This window comes from Drepanopeziza brunnea, assembly GCF_022702325.1.
Source record: "Drepanopeziza brunnea f. sp. 'multigermtubi' strain 214-2 chromosome Unknown ctg16, whole genome shotgun sequence".
NCBI classification, from domain to species: Eukaryota; Fungi; Ascomycota; class Leotiomycetes; order Helotiales; family Drepanopezizaceae; genus Drepanopeziza; species Drepanopeziza brunnea.
Window position 1 is genome coordinate 1116806 of NW_027094079.1, and position 16517 is coordinate 1133322.

Here is a 16517-nt window from a genome sequence, read left to right on the forward strand (position 1 = left end):
GCAATGTATTTCACAATCTGAAAGCTTTTAAAGACGCAGTATTCAATTAAGCTACTTACGAGCGATAAAAGCTTAAGTGTCCGAATAGCGAGAAAACTTATATAAGATACGTATGCTACTTTAACGATATATGTAAATAGCGCGCTCGTTGCAACTACAACTTTCGAATTAAAGAAGCTACGGTATCGGTATAGTAAAGGAAACATATATGCTTTGATCGTGTTCGTTATATAAAGACTGTTCAACGGGTTGGGCGAATAGCGTATCTTTTGGAGTTGACTTTTAAGCATCATGGAAAATTTTCTTGCATATAGCAGCAGGTGAATTTGGCTGAGCGGCCCACTCAAATAGTGGGTTGAGGCACAGGAAATAATCGGCTTATTGAGAGCTGCTACGAGATTTCGGGATTGGATACTCGCTTACCAGCGAACACAAGATCGCATCCAAAGCGATGGGCAAAGTCGACCGGCAGTTACATGTACAGGCAGCGTATTGTACTTTTCGGATGTTCATCAGCTGAAGATTATGAACTTTGTGCCGAGACTACTACGTACATCCGGAGTCCTTCGTCACCCAAACATCTTTCTCCACCCTTCATGGGGCAATGGGGCATGAGGATTAGGTCAAGCTTTTACTATTCGCAAGAACTAGTTACTAGTAGTGCTACTTATTGGCGCATCCTACTTCCCCGTTGCTGCTGCGCCCGCAAGCTCCGGCGCTGGTTCCGTGAAAACTGGTTTTTGCCAAGAGGTTTTCGTGAGATGAGTTTTCAAAAACCTCTGACTTTAGGTTTTGCAAAGAACCTTTTTGCCACCTCACTCGAATCGAAAGGTTTTGTTGGCCGACCACTTTCTCACCCTTTTGATGAGTACCGGTAGAGCAGCCTTGACCTTGTTAGCCGACCACCCTCTAGATATCCTGATAGCCTTGGTCTTAATGACTCGAACATTTGTATTTAATTTTGCGAAATTAGCTATCGCATAGCCAAACTTCGAAAATCGACGTAAAACCAGGTTCGCATGAGCATGAATCGGAATAAAACGCTAAGCTCCGAAATCGAGAACGGAACTACTTTCCTCCCCACCTTGCAATAACCTCGACCAAAATTGGACCTAACAGCTACATACCAATCTTACGAGGTGTTCATCATCATACCAACCGATATTGCGAAAACCACTACGGAGTAATTCCGAAAAACCGAATTTGGGGCGATTTGGTTTCGTGGAAAAAAAAAACAAAAAAAAAAAACCTTCATTTTCCGCGCTGGACCAAAACAGTGAACACCCCCTTACTGTCTTACTGTATACAGTCAGAGTCCACACTCGCCCCAATCAAAGCCCATGCGCGCTGAGAACCCGAGTCCGTGGATCGGGATTCGGGGATCCAGCAGATTTGCAGCATGGTCCCCTCGCACGTTTCCGCAGTAGGTCGTGTCACGACGCGACTCGCGAAACGGAAACGGGAACAGATACAGATCGATCCGCGGACCGCCACAGATCTCACGCCTTCGCTCCGTAACCCAAATCGGATACAAAACACCTCAAAGTGACAACTACCGGGCCCCGGGGTATGAGCATGTGAGGTAAGTTGGTATTATCGCCAGCCAGTACTCATTCCCAGCAACCCTAGTGATCCGGACTGAAACCCGTCAATACGTACAGACTTAGTCCTTAGTCTCGCCTCTTCAGATCCAGCGGTGCATGCATTTTCCGAATCTGTCGTTAGTCCCGTTTATTTGCTTGTTGACTTGCGGCTCACACAAGCGGAAGTGGCACAAGCTCAGGCAGTCCCCTAAGTAAAAACCTCTTGTCAAGAAATTATTCAATCAGTATTTCTCTACAACAGGATATTTTCATCCCATGCCCTGGCGTGACTGGGTATAATCCTTGCTTCTATAGTTACAATCATCGCAACCCCTACTCGTGACACGGTAGTGTATACTGAAATCACAAGCCAACTCCTGCTCGCAAAAGCCCAAAATGCTCCAGACCATCCCAACCTCCATGATGCTTGTGAAAGCCCGCCTTTAAATGTGATCCTATCCGTCCTCCTAAGTCCGTATCTCCAAAGCCAAACCAATAACCCCGAGCCGGCCTCTTTGTTTAACCCCCAAGAAAATAGCACGACGCGAAAACACCAACACCTGCACATAACCACCCCCCCCCCCCCCCCCCCCCCCCCTTCCCCCCCCCTCCCCACCCGCGTGAAAGTCATCGCAATGAGAACATGAGAACATTAAACAGGAGGCGCTAAAGTCATGACGAGCGCATCAAAGTTTTACATGGTATCCGAACAGCCGGGGAAATGGAATAGAAGAAGAAACAAGAGTGGAGTTGAAAAAGATTAAGACGGAGCTCGACCCGGATTTCCCCCGGCGCCTTCTATCGACACTTGTAGGTCAAGACAGTCACTGAGAACTAGAGCCCTGTCAGCAAGGTACTTGAAGCAGTCCACGGGAAATGAAAACCCACTGTCGATGATTTGCTCCTCCGCCACACCGTATTGGTAGTCGACGAGGCCATGCTTCTCGATCGCGTCGCACATCCTGATCAAATCCTTCGCCATCTTCGAGATGAAATCTTGTGTCATCAAGCTCTGACCACGCTGCAACTGTTGGCCGGCTTCAAGCATATCCTTCTGCTTCTGAAAGATGCCGAGCCATGCGTTATTGAACTCGCCCCAGAGGCGGATCCGGTCGGGGTGAAGCGAACTTTCGTCTACAGTAAGGCCTTATCAACAATCTATTAGTGGGTAGGATCAAACAGAAGAAACGAGGGCATACCCAGATCCCCAACGTGTCCCAAAAGCCATTCCGATACATCAAGAAGGGATTGACTTGCCCCGACAAGGTCCCCGTTGATGATATTTTGGAATATTTCCTTCAAGGCCGTTTGATACGCGGTGTAGGCAGCTTCCATCCCAGGACCTTGTGCTTGAAAGTCGTCCTCTTCCATGATCTCGCTCGCATTCTGAGCCATGCCGCCCAATCCGATATTGTTGGAGTAGCCGGACGGGATAAGTGGCGCCGTCCGATCAGCGGGGCTCTGCTGATGCTGTTGATACACAGCGGAAGAATTCGACGAGGGGTGGTGCTGCAGGGGTGGAGGAGCGGGCGCGCTGCTCGACTCGCCCGCAAAGTATGGTGTCGCAACGTCAGAGAGTATCTGCATTCCGGCGGGCTGTCGCGCCTGGAACTGAGAAGTCGAGTCGTACACATTGTTCTGGGGTGTCTGTGCAAACATGATATCCGTAGCAAAACCGGCAAAGTTCTGTTGGTGCTGCCTCTGATCTTGGGGGTAGCTAGGCTGGTACTGGAGGGTGTTTGATGGTAGTGCAGTAGGGAATGATGAAGCTGGCTCTTGATAGTAACCCGAGTATGCCGCCCCTCCTGCCCCTCGAGCCGCGGAAGGCGAAGTATTTAGTGGCGCAGGCCGGAATCTCTCTGAGGAGGAGGAAGGCGCGAATCCGCGCCCCTGGCTATGGTCTGCATTGAATCTCGGATCCGAGCCTTGGTACGGCGGTTCATTTTGCCTTCTGCGGCGACTGTTGTCGTCCATACCCCGCTCGAAGGCTATCGCGCCTCCTAACAACGAATCTAGTCGATGCGCCGCCGCCGGCAGAGAAACTGGCGTTGACTGTAGGAGTGCCAGCTTGATGGTATGGTGGTTTAGCACTTGTCTATTTCATGCGACCCGAAAGGAGAAGACTGCGACGCGCTCGACGTTCGTTCTGGTGGGGGGAGAGGGGGGGGGGGGAGGGGTGGAGGGGGGGAACCTCGAGGTACCGGACGGTAGCGACCCGAGTATGCTAAATCTTGGTCAATGGTTTTGGCTCGGCAGAAAATGAAAGGCAAGCGATCGGTTAGAGGTGCCTACCGAAAATTTCCGAGTGAGTCGAGAGAAGAAAGGGTGGTTTTTCCTTCGTACGGGTGCCGTCCCTTCGAGTCCCAAGGGCTAATTGACAGCAGTCGAGCGGATACGATCACAGCAGGGCCGGTTCGTGGCGAAGGAAGGATAACAAGGGCACCAACGAAAGAAAGAGTCTCACAGCTCGAATGACCAAAGAGAGACTTTGGTGGAGAGAAGACAAAATATGAACAAAACGGCGGGTACTGGCGCGCCGTGTTGTCAACTCTCCGTTACCCGCTGCTGGGTCAATCCTTGACGCTGGAACAAGCCAGGTCCTTGCGGGAGGTCTTCTCCGTAAGGTAAACGGCACCAGTGTCAAAGAATTGTTCCGGCCTAGAGCAAAAACGTTTGGTTGCGAGCAGCGGCAGCAGCAGCTTTTCTTTCCGCTACGTTGGGCTAAGGGTTGAATAATACAGAGAGCCTGTTTACGGGGGGAGGCGCGCACGCACGTCGTTGGAGAGTTGCTCTTCTAGAATAGAGGCCGGCCACGGAGATCTGCTGTAACCAGGTGGCGAGGAGGAGTTGTCTCAGCTTTGGAGATTTATCAGTCTATAGAGGAACGACTCGGACTCGGACTCGACGCGAAGCACAGTTGATGGTCGGTGGCCGGTGCCGTAAGAGAAGGACAATGGCAGTCCCAGCTCGACCGCGGCTCACCGAGTCGACCGCGGCTCACCGAGGAGGGGGGCATGAAATTGGAATGCCTGACTCCGAGATGATGTCGAGTGATTTCCACGCTTATGTATGTGCGCAGAGTCCTCGAGGGGTGGGATCGTGAGGTTGGGATAGAGTTATTATAGAATTAAGAAAAGTCAATCACGACGAGCGAACGTCAAGAAACTCGCGGCTGGGGTTGGGGCTTGACTCCAGACTACTCTTCTCTCCGCTCCGCAGGTACCCTACTTTGAAAATTGGGAGTGGAGCGTCGATAAACACTAATAACTCGAGCGTTATGTGGAGGCCGTGCGGGCTCGGAAAATTTTGCGAGTAAGAGTGAATTCGGGAGGGGAGCGGGCCACCGTGGTCTGAGTGTACGTATGTTGGTCTGTTGGTCTGTTGGTTTGTTGATATGTTGGTTTGTTGGTTTGTTGGTCTGTTGGTCTGTTGGTCTGTAACTATATTGGCTCGTGCTGCAGCAAAGCAACGGAAAGCAGCAATGTCCGAGGAGGAATTAGAAGGACGCGGAGGACGAGGACGAGCCGGCAGTTGATTGGATTTGCCGTCTCTAGTTGTAAGGTGATATCCGACAGTCCGGCTGAGAGCCCGAGTAGATCAAGGGCTCTTTATTTTTGACTGCAGCCACAAGAAGCTGGTAGAGGCTGGTTGGTGGCTGGTGGCTGGAAGATGTTGACTTCTGATATCGATATCAATGTAGCCGTCGCTATTTCTTTCGCGGTCGAGATTGGGATTAAAAAGAATCGTCCTGAATTTTTGAGACTTGTTTGATGGAAGGCTAGATTGGATTTTGGTGTATTGATCGTGCGAAATTTGAGCGAAGTCAGGTCAGCTGGGTGCTGTCCTATGCTGTCCTATGCTGTCCTATGCTGTCCTGTCCGAACCTATCCTGTTCCCGTAGTGAATCAGCGCAACAGCAAGATTTTGGTTTTTCCCGGCCGCTGCAAAAACACCCGATAACTTCTGACCTCGGGTTGCGCAGGTTTTGGGGGACTCAAACCCTCGTCGGTAATTGTACCTGAAGTGGCATGCAGGGACAACCCGGCTTTGATCTGGTGTCGGGCCCGGATGACGGCTCGAGACGATGATCCTGCGATGCGATGCGATGCGACGCGATGCGCAGCGCAATGTGATGTTCAATTGCCGCGTGCTATTTATTTCTTTGAGCTTCTGCAGCCAGCAAAAGCCGTGGGTACGTGAGTTGAGTGAGATAATGAGTGAATGCGTGAAAGATTGAGTGACTGAGTGTAGTGCCACGCCACGACGCCACGCCACGGCTCTTCTGTCGTAAGCGTCGGAAATTTTTAAAGGTGTGAGTGTTATATTTGTATCGTTTGCATAATATATATAAATATATATATATATATATATATATATATGTGAGTATATATATGAATATATATATGTTTGTATATATATATATATATATATATATATATATAAATACATATACATATATATATATATACAAACATACATGTATACACACACACAAACACACATATACATATGGATATGGATATATGGATGTATGGGTATGTGTATGTGTATAGATTCTGTATGTATTGTAGTTTGCCGAGGCAGCGCAAGCAATTGGGACCTGGGAGACCGAACCAAACTTCTTTCTATTGATTGTATTGGATTTAGAGTTCGCTTTCAGGCGTGGTCGGGCTGATAGATCGACGGACTGGCTGCTGCGCTGGGACTTGCAAGCTATTCCGAACCAAAAGATTCTCTTTTCAGCTCCTCTCTCCTCTCTTCTCGCTGGATGGTATGATGCGTTTGGGGTTGCCCTTGCTTCAGGAGGTTGAGACTGCCAGCCATTCCGTTTTGGAGGTCGATCCATCATTCTGCACTAGGCCGCCCAGCGACTGCAATAATATGCTTGGGATGTGAGGAATGTGCGGACCGAGCCGAGCGTGTAATTGACTTGCTGAAAAAGCCGATTGCTCTGCCGTCCAAAATCATAGTACTCTCGTATTGTATGTACCTATGCATGTATGCATCAATCGAGGTGATCATAGTCGATGAGGATGACGATGAGGATGAGGCTGAAGATGCACTTCTCTGCGCCATAACATGCCTGTTGTGAATCATACGGAAATTAATCATCCTGGATATGAGTTGCCCAAGATGGAGGAATGACTGACCGACTTGACTTACAGATATCGCCGCTCTCTCCGTATTTCTCTCGCTCTCGGAAACAGAGCTCAAGCCCTGATCCATGAGACTGACCGAGTCGACGTCAAAATATACCTTACCATTGATTACCTGCGGATATTGGCTGCATGACTGGCACCCCTGGCTGGAGGATCTGCACAGGGCCCCCCGTGGGGCGAGGGCAAGGGCGAGAGCGAGGGCGATGGCGAGGGCGAGGGCGATGGCGATCAGCCCCAAAATTCAATAGATTACTTCATTTAGGTACTCCTTCCGTAAATCCAAGTAAGGTTTCAATTATTTGCTGCATGGAATATGTAACCTCCCCTGACCTTCGCAACATCTAGACCCAGATGGATTCTGCAGATCAGATCTTCAGCCAGATCTCTCATCACGGAACTCCTTAAAACCATGTTCTTGGAACGAGCTGTTCCGAAAAGTCTGGACTAGCGGACAGGTTGATGCATTCCTAGGTGCAAATAGGAATATTCATGGAGGAGAAGGAGAGAAAATGGACCTTCTACTCACTTCGGGTTATGGAAAGCGAAGGAAGGGAGCACGCATATATAAAGAGGAGAAGATGGGAAGATGAACGCCGTGGTATCCTTGTTATAAAGAGAAATCTTCACACTACCAACCATTTGTCCCTCTCGAACACACAAACTCCGCCTATGTCCTAGAACCCAATCAATACCCCCGTGATATCATCCATGGCTTCTGAACGCAATCCGATATCCAGCTCAAAATTGATCTGTACTAGGTCAGCACCGGACATAAACCTCTGCAGACCACTCCGCCACCGGCTCTTCAAACGCAGCATAATATTGTCCAACTCACCTAAAGTCATGCTCATGCTGACATCTGTGTTCTCCACCATGCGCGCAAACTCATCAAAGCTGATCTTGCCATCACGATCCAGATCCGCCTCCATGATCGTCTTGTCCACAATCTGCTGTAACTGCTGGTCCTTCAAGTTGCTACCCACCATCATCTTTAGCACGATGAAGAGCTCGCCGTTGGAAATGAAGCCATCGCGGTCGATGTCGTAGACCTTGAATGCAAAACGCAGCTTCTGCTCCTTATTGCCTTTGGTGCTGAATGCGCTGAGACCCGACACGAATTCTTGGAAGTCGACATCGCCGCCTCCGTCTTCGTCGAAGATAGCGATCATCCTGCTGTGTATCAGCACCTGATCCCTTTATGGGCACTTAGAGAATAGGGGCAGACCTGGTTGCGAGCGGGTTCGAGGATATCTGGGGAAGGCTAAGAAACTCCTCGCGCTCGATTGTGCCGGAGTTATCCTTTATCCAGATATCAATCAGCCTCTCATCAGATGCCTAGCTAGCTAACATTGTGTAGAGCTGTAATCTGTGCGCACCTTATCCAACTTCATGAACCTCTTTCGTATTCTCTCGACCTCATCTCGGTCAACTGGCCGAATCAGTGGGGAGTTTTTGTCGGGCAGGGAAAAGCAGTGCATAGCATACAGTTGGACCCCTGAACAATGGTCTCCAGCATAGCACTGCTGGCGTTACCCATCTTGAATTTGGTGCGGGTGCGATGTGATGCGGTGCGGGGTGTGGGGTAGTCGAGGTTGATAACAAGGTCGTTTTGTTACGTCTCCCCAAATACCTCAAGGGTGGAAATGTTAGTCAGCAGCTCCTGGACCCCATCCTGGTCACCGCACCTTCGTGACCTGGATGTTGTCTTTCCTACAATACAACAATTTGAGCGTGATTTCTGAACTTGAATCATATATATATATATGGTTATCTGGTATCACCACTGCTCACCGCTATTGAGAAGTGCTTTTGAACCAGCTGAATCTCAAGTCCTCTAGTGGGAGAATCGTAAGGAATTCACGGCCACGTACTGTGTACCGCTTTACCATGACCATTTCTACATCTCTGCTCTATTATGCGTGTTCCACTCTGCCTCTCCATGTTGGTCAGTTTGTTCATTCTTCTTGGCTAACTCTCTGTCGCATTCAGGAGAAGAGTTAGTCACGTTCGTTGTCTTTTCAATACAATGGGACCTTGAGAGGGGCATTTCTACGCCGCTGTCATTTCTGAGTGGTTCTCTGTACTATCGTTGCTATGCTATAGTGAATCTTATCGCTCTTGAGTCTTCCGCTCTTTCTCTTCTCTTCTCTTCCCTTCTCCACTCATCTTCTCGGTCCTCATTTCCATTACGGAAAAGGCGTCGCTCTGCCCCTGTGAGATCAACGTAAAGGCAATACGCACATACAAGAATGCCAATTGGCAGTATATATTGAATATCATAGGTGTTGGATTCCAGATGCTTCTTTTATCCAAGGCCAAGATGTTTCCTCACACAAGTTGCGAAGGACCCACCATTCAGCTTTGGAGAGGAAGTCTCTATCTTGGTCAGTCTAAGAACCAGAAGCATAACCAACGAAAGTATCTTTACGATTGCATAGTCCGCACTACTCGATAAGTGATAACCCTGTTATCATGCGGCGATGTGGGTACAATATCCGTAGTTGAACATCGAAATTTTTGGAGGTGGGGGGCGCAATTGAGCCTGCTTAGCTGTGGATGTAGCTCGGTATCAAGACCTATGCAATAAGAAAAGCTCAAATGATCCTCTCCTACCGATATTTTCATGTGCACCGCATACCAAATATAAATATGCATTGTGGCTAGCCGTGCGCGAATATGCGCCAGCTAATAGATCTCACCAATTTTGATCGCGCGTCTTTAACCCCATCAGTATTCTCCTTTCCGGGCCAGGAGCCTGATTTCGTCATGTGATCCGCGACGCTGGGTGGCCTAGATCATGTATGTTCCTTCTACTGATGACCATTTGCAACTCACGAGTTAGTGATCCAGACTTGAAGGCTAAACATCTCGTTTGAAGATTCTAGTTATCGTATAGTTTCCTGTTCTTTTGCAACTAAGGAGATCCGCAATTTAATTGAAGTACCTGCCTGCACGTTGTTGAATTGAATAGACTGGGATCCCCGAGTTGATCTTCGCAATACGAACGAATATGTTGGGAAGTACAGTTTCTGTAAGTACAAAACTAATTGTAATACTGGTAGTTGTTCATAGTCATGTCATTTAAAAAGTGAATTTCTGAAGCATCCTGTTATACCCCGAATTCTCGTCGGTGACTTCTCATCGATAGAGTCGAGACCTAAAATATTAATTAGAACTCCGGCTCATTGAATACAAAATATGAGGTTATTAGTAAATTAGATTAGAAAACGGAAACATGAATATCAAATCAGCCTTCAATGGCCCCTTTCTGCCCTTCTTGATATTCGGGTAATGCGAGCTAAGCCGCATACGGTAAAGTGGTAGCGCACCGACCATGTCCTCTGGTCTGCTCCAATGATGTGTCCGCCGATACCAAAGCGGCCGCTTACACCGCAGAGTTTTCACGACGACATCGGATTATTCGGTGAATATCTACGCATCAAAAGCTCACCTTCACCGCGGCAAAATGTTCTGAGATTTTGCGCTGCATCTCACCATGACCAATCCTTTCCACAAACAAATTTTCAGCGCGAAAAAATCGCGATCTGCCCTCGAGATCGACGTCACGTTATCACGCAAACAATGGCACCCCCTCGTCTTGATCGCGCCGTTAGAGTGAGGAAGCTTGCCAGGAATACTGGACAGCCTGTCCTTACAGAGGATGAGATTGATTCCGCAGAATACCAGGCTCTGTTAAGTCAATATAATGTCGGGACTGGAACGGCAAATGGGGTTGAATCTGGGGAGGCCGAGGTCCGTGCCCCTTCTTCGCCTGTGGGAACTCACTGCTGATATTCTCCCAGGAATTCCATCTCCAAGCTGCGTTAAGGTCTGCAACCAATGCGAGTGCCAAGGAGGCCGAGGAAATCCCGGCACCCCCTACTGCTGAAGCAGCCAACATTGATTATGACTCTCTGTATCCGTTAGTCTTTGTGAGGCCTTTCACATACATTCGCTTCTCTGAGACTGTAGAGGAATGCACTGCATGTCAATATGACATGAATACTGAGGATGACCTCTTCCTTAAAGCATATAACCGCAGCAAAAGTCCTGCCAAGCAGTGTTCGGAAGACGTTTTTGAGCAAATCATGGAATTCTTCGAGGCAAGGCAGAAAGCTAGCGCGCCGGCTGGCTGGCTAGATGGTACCGTACTGTCATACGTACACATGAAAGGTGACATAGACCGAGCCGTGGCCCGAAAGTCACTGGATTCACGGATTGGTGTCTTTGCTCAGGATATCTACGCCCACTGGAAAACCCGTAGAGAGGCCTCTGGGAATCAACCACTTCAGCCACTCGCCAAAGAAGAAACTGATCAGAAGAAAGATGAGAGTGATCCGTATGTCTGCTTCAGATATCGTGATGCACGGGAGAAAAGGAAGACCAGGGCAACCGCACGCGAAAGTCCCAATGCGAAAAAGATATCTGATCTCCGAAAAGAGTTGGAAGATGGAAAGAAGCTCGTAGAGTTGAGCCTTGAAAGAGAGATTCTCAAATTGAAAAGCTTGAGAATGGATAAAGAAATTTTCGAACTTCGGGTCGACGTCAAGGAGCAGAAAATAAAACTCGGCATCAAGACTGACGATGAAGACCTCATCAATCAAAGGGTAAGTGACATCTATGTCAGGTCCTTAGCCTCGCTAACCAAACGGCAGCCCCAGAAGAGAAAGATCAGTGACTTCAATCAGGTGCAACGTCAATCAGGTCAGCCATTGCGCATGCCTGGTAGACCCGATGGCAGGCCTCTAGAGGCGGATCTCGTCTTACTTAGTGATTTGCAAGAGCGAAAAGAAAATGCCCTACGGGCAGAACTTGAAGATAAAGCGCAAGCACACCGCAAATGGAACATACACCATATCGACTTAACACGAGAGCCGTTGTCTCCCGTTGAAGGTCAAGGCTTCGAAGCTAGTTTCCGTCCTGCAATGGCACAATATGAAAATCTGACTCCTCCAACGTCTGAGAGATCTGGATCCGGGAATGACTCCGATCGCCCCTTTCCCACGCAAGAGAAGCCAGAGGTCGTACGTTTGCGGTACGCCACTCCACCGGAGGAGGATGAACCTCGGAGACAACAATCTTATCGAAGACGAATCGGTAGAAATGGCCGGCAATGGATTGACCGTAGAGGCATGGCACCCATGGCCCAAGGAATGGATCTCGTGGTTTCGGATCGGTGGAAGTACGATTCGGATGACGAAAATGAACAACCCGTATACGAAGTAGACCCTTACAGCACAGATGCGCTCAAATTCCGTGCCTCAATCCCGATCCCAGGCAATCTGCTCCAAAATGGCGCTCGTCGAGACGAGAAGTCGATTCCGCAGGCCCGGGCCAATGGCTCCAGCCCAATAAATCGAACAGCGATTGCAGCTGCTCCGCAAGCGCAGTCGCAGCCTCCATCACAGCCGCAGCCGCAGGCACGCACTTGAAGTACCATATTTCTTTCATCCCTTCACAACGACAGAGCTTTCATATCTGTCGATATTTATGTACATCAGAACTCTTTACAGGGCATCACTTACAGATGGGCCTTTTGCTCTTTGGCGTGGGGGCGCTACACACGGGACTGGGCTAGTCCAGCGGGTCGGATCGAAGAAGGGTGACCCTCGGAGGGCACGGAGAGAACTGGTAGCCTATTGTAATTTTAGTACATTCCAAAAGGAACTCACACGAGCCGAGGACGGAATGCCAAAAGAAAATACATACCACCATATCTCTCCCTTCTTCTCTCAGCACCCTTTTCGCCTTTCACCTAAGTCGTATTTTCTTCCTTCCAGATCCATCCTCCTCTGGTTTTCTCTTGCCTTTAGTGTGCTTGAATGCGGAGTTGGTCGGAGTCTCTTGCTTGAATCTCATCCGCTTATTGTCTCCAGTTAACGACTGCGCTTCTTGGATAGCTTTCTCCAGCACCAACTTCTCACCGAGGCGTACTTCGACTGCCATCCTTTTCCGAGAGGGAAGATTGTCTGCTTGGAGTATCGCTTGGTCGGCCTCAATAGTAGTCGCATACTCTTGTTTTCTCGATTCTAGGATCTTCGTCAGAATCTGACCTACGAGGCTAGTCGCCAGTTTGGACCGACTAGGCAATGAAGCGTGAGAGGTTTCGATAGCGGCGAGATTCTCATTGTCCAACAAAAGAATATAAAGCAGCGCCAAAAGCTCATCTGGAATACTCGGGTCGTCAGGTCCTGGATGAGTAAGGTCATACGAATCTTCGTAGACTCCTTCTCGCTGGGCCAGCTCAACTCTCTGCTCCAGTTTTTCGCGACTCAGAGGCTGCAAAGTTCCACCCGCAAGAAGGGGTTGCTCCGTGGAAAGACTTGCAAGTAAGGACTGAGTTGATAATTCGGCTACATCATAGGCAGCATACTTGTCCGAGATATATCCGTATCGGCGCAAGAGGTCGGATCGGGGAAGTTGGCCATAATCATTGAGAATCTCTTCTCCTTTCGAAATAGGTTTGATGCTTCTCATTTCTAGTTCCTCGTTGTCGCAACAAAGCCTCGCATTATTTCCATCTGCATCGGCATTCTAATTAACGAGGTATCAGCGACAATGCTCAGGTAAGGATAACAAATGCTCGAAACAACAGTCTTTTTGCAAGCACTCGGCTCACATCAGATTTAACTTACGAGCATATCCGCCAGAGGAATCATAGACAAGATAGTGTTCTCTTCTTCTTCGTTATCTGAAACCAAGTCATCACCATCTTCGGGACTTTCGGGGTCGTCGTGTCCCTTTTTCTCGGGAATATCAAAGGCGTACGCCATGACTACAGACGCGACCTTGTGGCACATTTCGGTATTCGTATTGCTCAGTCCCAGAGGGGAGATGTGCTCCAAAAACAACTGTTCAGCACTGGCTCTTCCAATCTTATTCACAACGGTGCTGGCTTGCAATTCCAAGAGCTCTGACTCGGACCAGAAAACGAGACTGTCAAGCCGCGAAGGCAGCAGCGCAAGGTACGGTGCCCATTTAGAGTCTTCTTGTTGGCCTTCGGTGAGTATGATAGCGGTAAGGGCCTGCGGTCAAAGTGTCAATTCGATAGATCGCAAAAGGTTTGGTAGGAGTGGCGTACCAGCCAGCAAGGCATCTCGAGAATAGCAGGATTATCAGCGCTTCCGAGGGCCGTAGTAGTGTTCAAAACTGCGTCGCGCGGAATGGTAAAAAGAACCTCGTCCTCCCCGATGTCTGACTGTGCGACTGAAACCGTCAGCAAGAGATCCGTTCGCGGCGGCTAGGTAGGCCAGGGGAGAGGAAGATGGGGGCTATGATGCTTCTGATCGAGCGGAATATGGCGCATCGACAAGTCACGCACTGTACTCACCAAGTCCTCGTCCTCGACCTGCTGACCTCAAGTCAACGAGCGCAACCTTTGGAGAGTGATGCACACCGATTCTCCCAAGCCAGGCGAAGAAGGACGCCGTCTTGGCTTGGAACTCGTCGCTCTCCATATCTTACTGACTAGATTGGCGGTCTGGCTGCGGACGAAAAAAGGAGGTTTGTGAGAAGTGGTTGTATAAAGTGAAGAGCTACTGTACTTGGAGAAAAAGCCGAGAACAACAGGGTCGCACGCTAGGCTAATAAATAAGCGAGCCGCATCCGAGATAAAAACCCACGCATTTTCGCCTTTCTACCAAGTACCTGCCTAGGTACACAAAGGCAGGTACGAAATTAAAATTATCCAAGAAATATATCAAGACGCTCATATTTGGCCGAAAGATACTACCAAACATAGCAAGAGGAAGGTGAGGAACTATATTTTGGAGGAAGGTACTGGTAGGTTAGAAACCTATCATCTCTTATCGCTATCGATTGTCATTGGCGGGGTCAACCTCAACTATAAGCAAGAAAACCCAAGACCCCTCTCAAACCCCCTCCCAGCTCCCATTACCTTCCTAGCTCCCATCCCCATCCCACTACCATCTACGCCCACCATGATCGCCATCGGCCTCGAGGGCAGCGCCAACAAACTCGGAGTCGGAGTCATCTCCCATCTTCCCAACGGCAAGCCGGCCCAGATTCTGTCCAATATTCGGCATACATTTAACGCCCCGCCTGGCGAGGGCTTCCTCCCCAAAGACACTGCAAAACACCATCGATCATGGTTTGTCAAGCTGGTCAAGCAGGCTATGAGCCAGGCCGGGGTAACTATCCAGCAGCTTGATTGCATTTGCTACACCAAAGGCCCGGGTATGGGCGCTCCGCTTCAAAGCGTAGCGGTCGCGGCGCGCATGCTTTCCTTGTTATGGGGGAAGGAACTCATTGGTGTCAACCACTGTGTAGGCCACATCGAGATGGGCCGCGAGATCACAGGGGCTCAGAATCCCGTCGTTCTTTACGTCAGCGGGGGAAATACTCAGGTTATTGCCTACGCAGAGCAGCGGTATCGAATCTTTGGAGAGGCACTTGATATTGCAGTTGGAAATTGCCTGGACCGGTTCGCACGTACCCTTGCGATCAGCAACGATCCCGCTCCTGGATACAACATCGAGCAATTGGCGAAGAATGGCAAGGTACTTCTGGACATACCGTATCTAGTCAAAGGAATGGATTGCTCCTTTTCCGGCATCCTGTCTCACATCGATATACTGGCCGCAGAGCTCAAGGCAAATTCGGATCAACGAGATCCTGTTACTGGCGAGCGAATAACCACCGCGGATCTGTGCTTCAGTCTGCAAGAGACTATCTACGCGATGCTGGTGGAGATCACAGAGAGAGCAATGGCACATGTAGGAAGCAACGAGGTGCTGATTGTTGGAGGTGTGGGTTGCAACGAACGACTGCAAGAAATGATGGGTTCGATGGCAAAGGACAGGGGAGGCAGCGTTTTCGCCACGGATGAGCGTTTCTGTATAGACAATGGGATCATGATCGCCCACGCTGGTCTGGTGGCTTACGAGACCGGGTTCAGAACTGCGCTCAACGACAGTACCGTCACCCAGCGGTTCAGGACCGATGAGGTCCTCATCGATTGGAGGGACTGAATGAGGTTCAAGGTCAGAAAATCTTTTTTGCGCGAGGACTTTTCATCCGGAGCTTAAACGTGCCCAACTCGATTTGGACCTTTGTTCTGGATCGTCTTGAGCAACTCAAAAACCATCTGAATCGTCCTCCTCCAAGATAGTCTGGCCCAGCAAACCCTGGTCGGTCTTTTCCAGCCACTCCGCATACTTTTCCAGGGATGGTTCACTCCGGGCATTGAGATCCTCGCTCTTAAAGGTCGAACTCTGCCAGGCATTCTCCAGCTTGTGCAACTTTTTCTGCTCCCGGGCAGCTCGGACTGAGGCTGCGGAACGGCCCCTCTCCTCTGCAACCGGTTTCAAGCTGAACATGGACACCAGCACGCTCGACAACGCGTAGAGGACGGAGCCAGTGACAAGACCAACAAGCGCAGCAACACCGAGGTAGATGTAGAGGGTCTTGGGGGAATGGTTAGCTACTTAGGTACCAATGCAATAGAGAGAGCAAGGTTGGCACTGACTTCGAACTTTGCGAGAAACTTCACTGGGAGTAAGCAGGCCGACAGTACGTAATTTACAAGGTGTAGAACTGGCGCGAGACAGGCCACTATTGACCAGAAGAGGGTTGTGAAAGGTACGAAGAGGTAGTAGAGTGAGGCGCGAAGAATCGAGAGCCAGTTCATTTTTGTTTGTATCCATACAGTCAAATCGTGGGTCGTGTTAGTTGTCTGCTGTTATATGTAAAATTCACACGGACTTATCATCAGTACTGTAAGTTCAACTACCATTACTCATTAATTCAGTAGTAC

The 16517-nt window shown here is 49.3% G+C and overlaps 6 protein-coding genes across 6 annotated transcripts; 2 read left to right on the plus strand and 4 right to left on the minus strand.

Annotated features, from left to right (window-relative positions):
* Nucleotides 1-2343: 2343 nt before the first annotated feature.
* Nucleotides 2344-3557, minus strand: L3040_008604 (uncharacterized protein; the record flags this gene model as incomplete). The annotated part of the gene is made up of 3 exons (XM_066157120.1): nucleotides 2344-2417; nucleotides 2472-2729; nucleotides 2783-3557. 3 exons carry the CDS (start codon nucleotides 3555-3557, stop codon nucleotides 2344-2346), a joined length of 1107 nt encoding a protein of 368 aa, XP_066010385.1.
* A 3923-nt stretch (nucleotides 3558-7480) lies between these two features.
* L3040_008605 (uncharacterized protein) lies at nucleotides 7481-8279 on the minus strand (the record flags this gene model as incomplete). The annotated part of the gene is made up of 5 exons (XM_066157121.1): nucleotides 7481-7491; nucleotides 7578-7912; nucleotides 7968-8041; nucleotides 8119-8171; nucleotides 8228-8279. 5 exons carry the CDS (start codon nucleotides 8277-8279, stop codon nucleotides 7481-7483), a joined length of 525 nt encoding a protein of 174 aa, XP_066010386.1.
* Nucleotides 8280-10324: 2045 nt separating this feature from the next.
* L3040_008606 (uncharacterized protein) lies at nucleotides 10325-12174 on the plus strand (the record flags this gene model as incomplete). The annotated part of the gene is made up of 3 exons (XM_007296072.2): nucleotides 10325-10495; nucleotides 10546-11349; nucleotides 11398-12174. 3 exons carry the CDS (start codon nucleotides 10325-10327, stop codon nucleotides 12172-12174), a joined length of 1752 nt encoding a protein of 583 aa, XP_007296134.2.
* Nucleotides 12175-12197: 23 nt separating this feature from the next.
* On the minus strand, nucleotides 12198-14199 carry L3040_008607 (uncharacterized protein; the record flags this gene model as incomplete). The annotated part of the gene is made up of 8 exons (XM_066157123.1): nucleotides 12198-12211; nucleotides 12268-12311; nucleotides 12363-12378; nucleotides 12452-12497; nucleotides 12677-13276; nucleotides 13378-13767; nucleotides 13824-13948; nucleotides 14073-14199. The coding sequence occupies 8 exons, from the start codon at nucleotides 14197-14199 to the stop codon at nucleotides 12198-12200; spliced, it is 1362 nt and encodes a 453-aa protein (XP_066010387.1).
* A 483-nt stretch (nucleotides 14200-14682) lies between these two features.
* On the plus strand, nucleotides 14683-15732 carry L3040_008608 (uncharacterized protein; the record flags this gene model as incomplete). Its single annotated transcript, XM_066157124.1, has 2 exons — nucleotides 14683-15418; nucleotides 15605-15732. The coding sequence occupies 2 exons, from the start codon at nucleotides 14683-14685 to the stop codon at nucleotides 15730-15732; spliced, it is 864 nt and encodes a 287-aa protein (XP_066010388.1).
* Nucleotides 15733-15837: 105 nt separating this feature from the next.
* On the minus strand, nucleotides 15838-16391 carry L3040_008609 (uncharacterized protein; the record flags this gene model as incomplete). Its single annotated transcript, XM_007296069.2, has 2 exons — nucleotides 15838-16167; nucleotides 16230-16391. 2 exons carry the CDS (start codon nucleotides 16389-16391, stop codon nucleotides 15838-15840), a joined length of 492 nt encoding a protein of 163 aa, XP_007296131.1.
* Nucleotides 16392-16517: the final 126 nt, after the last annotated feature.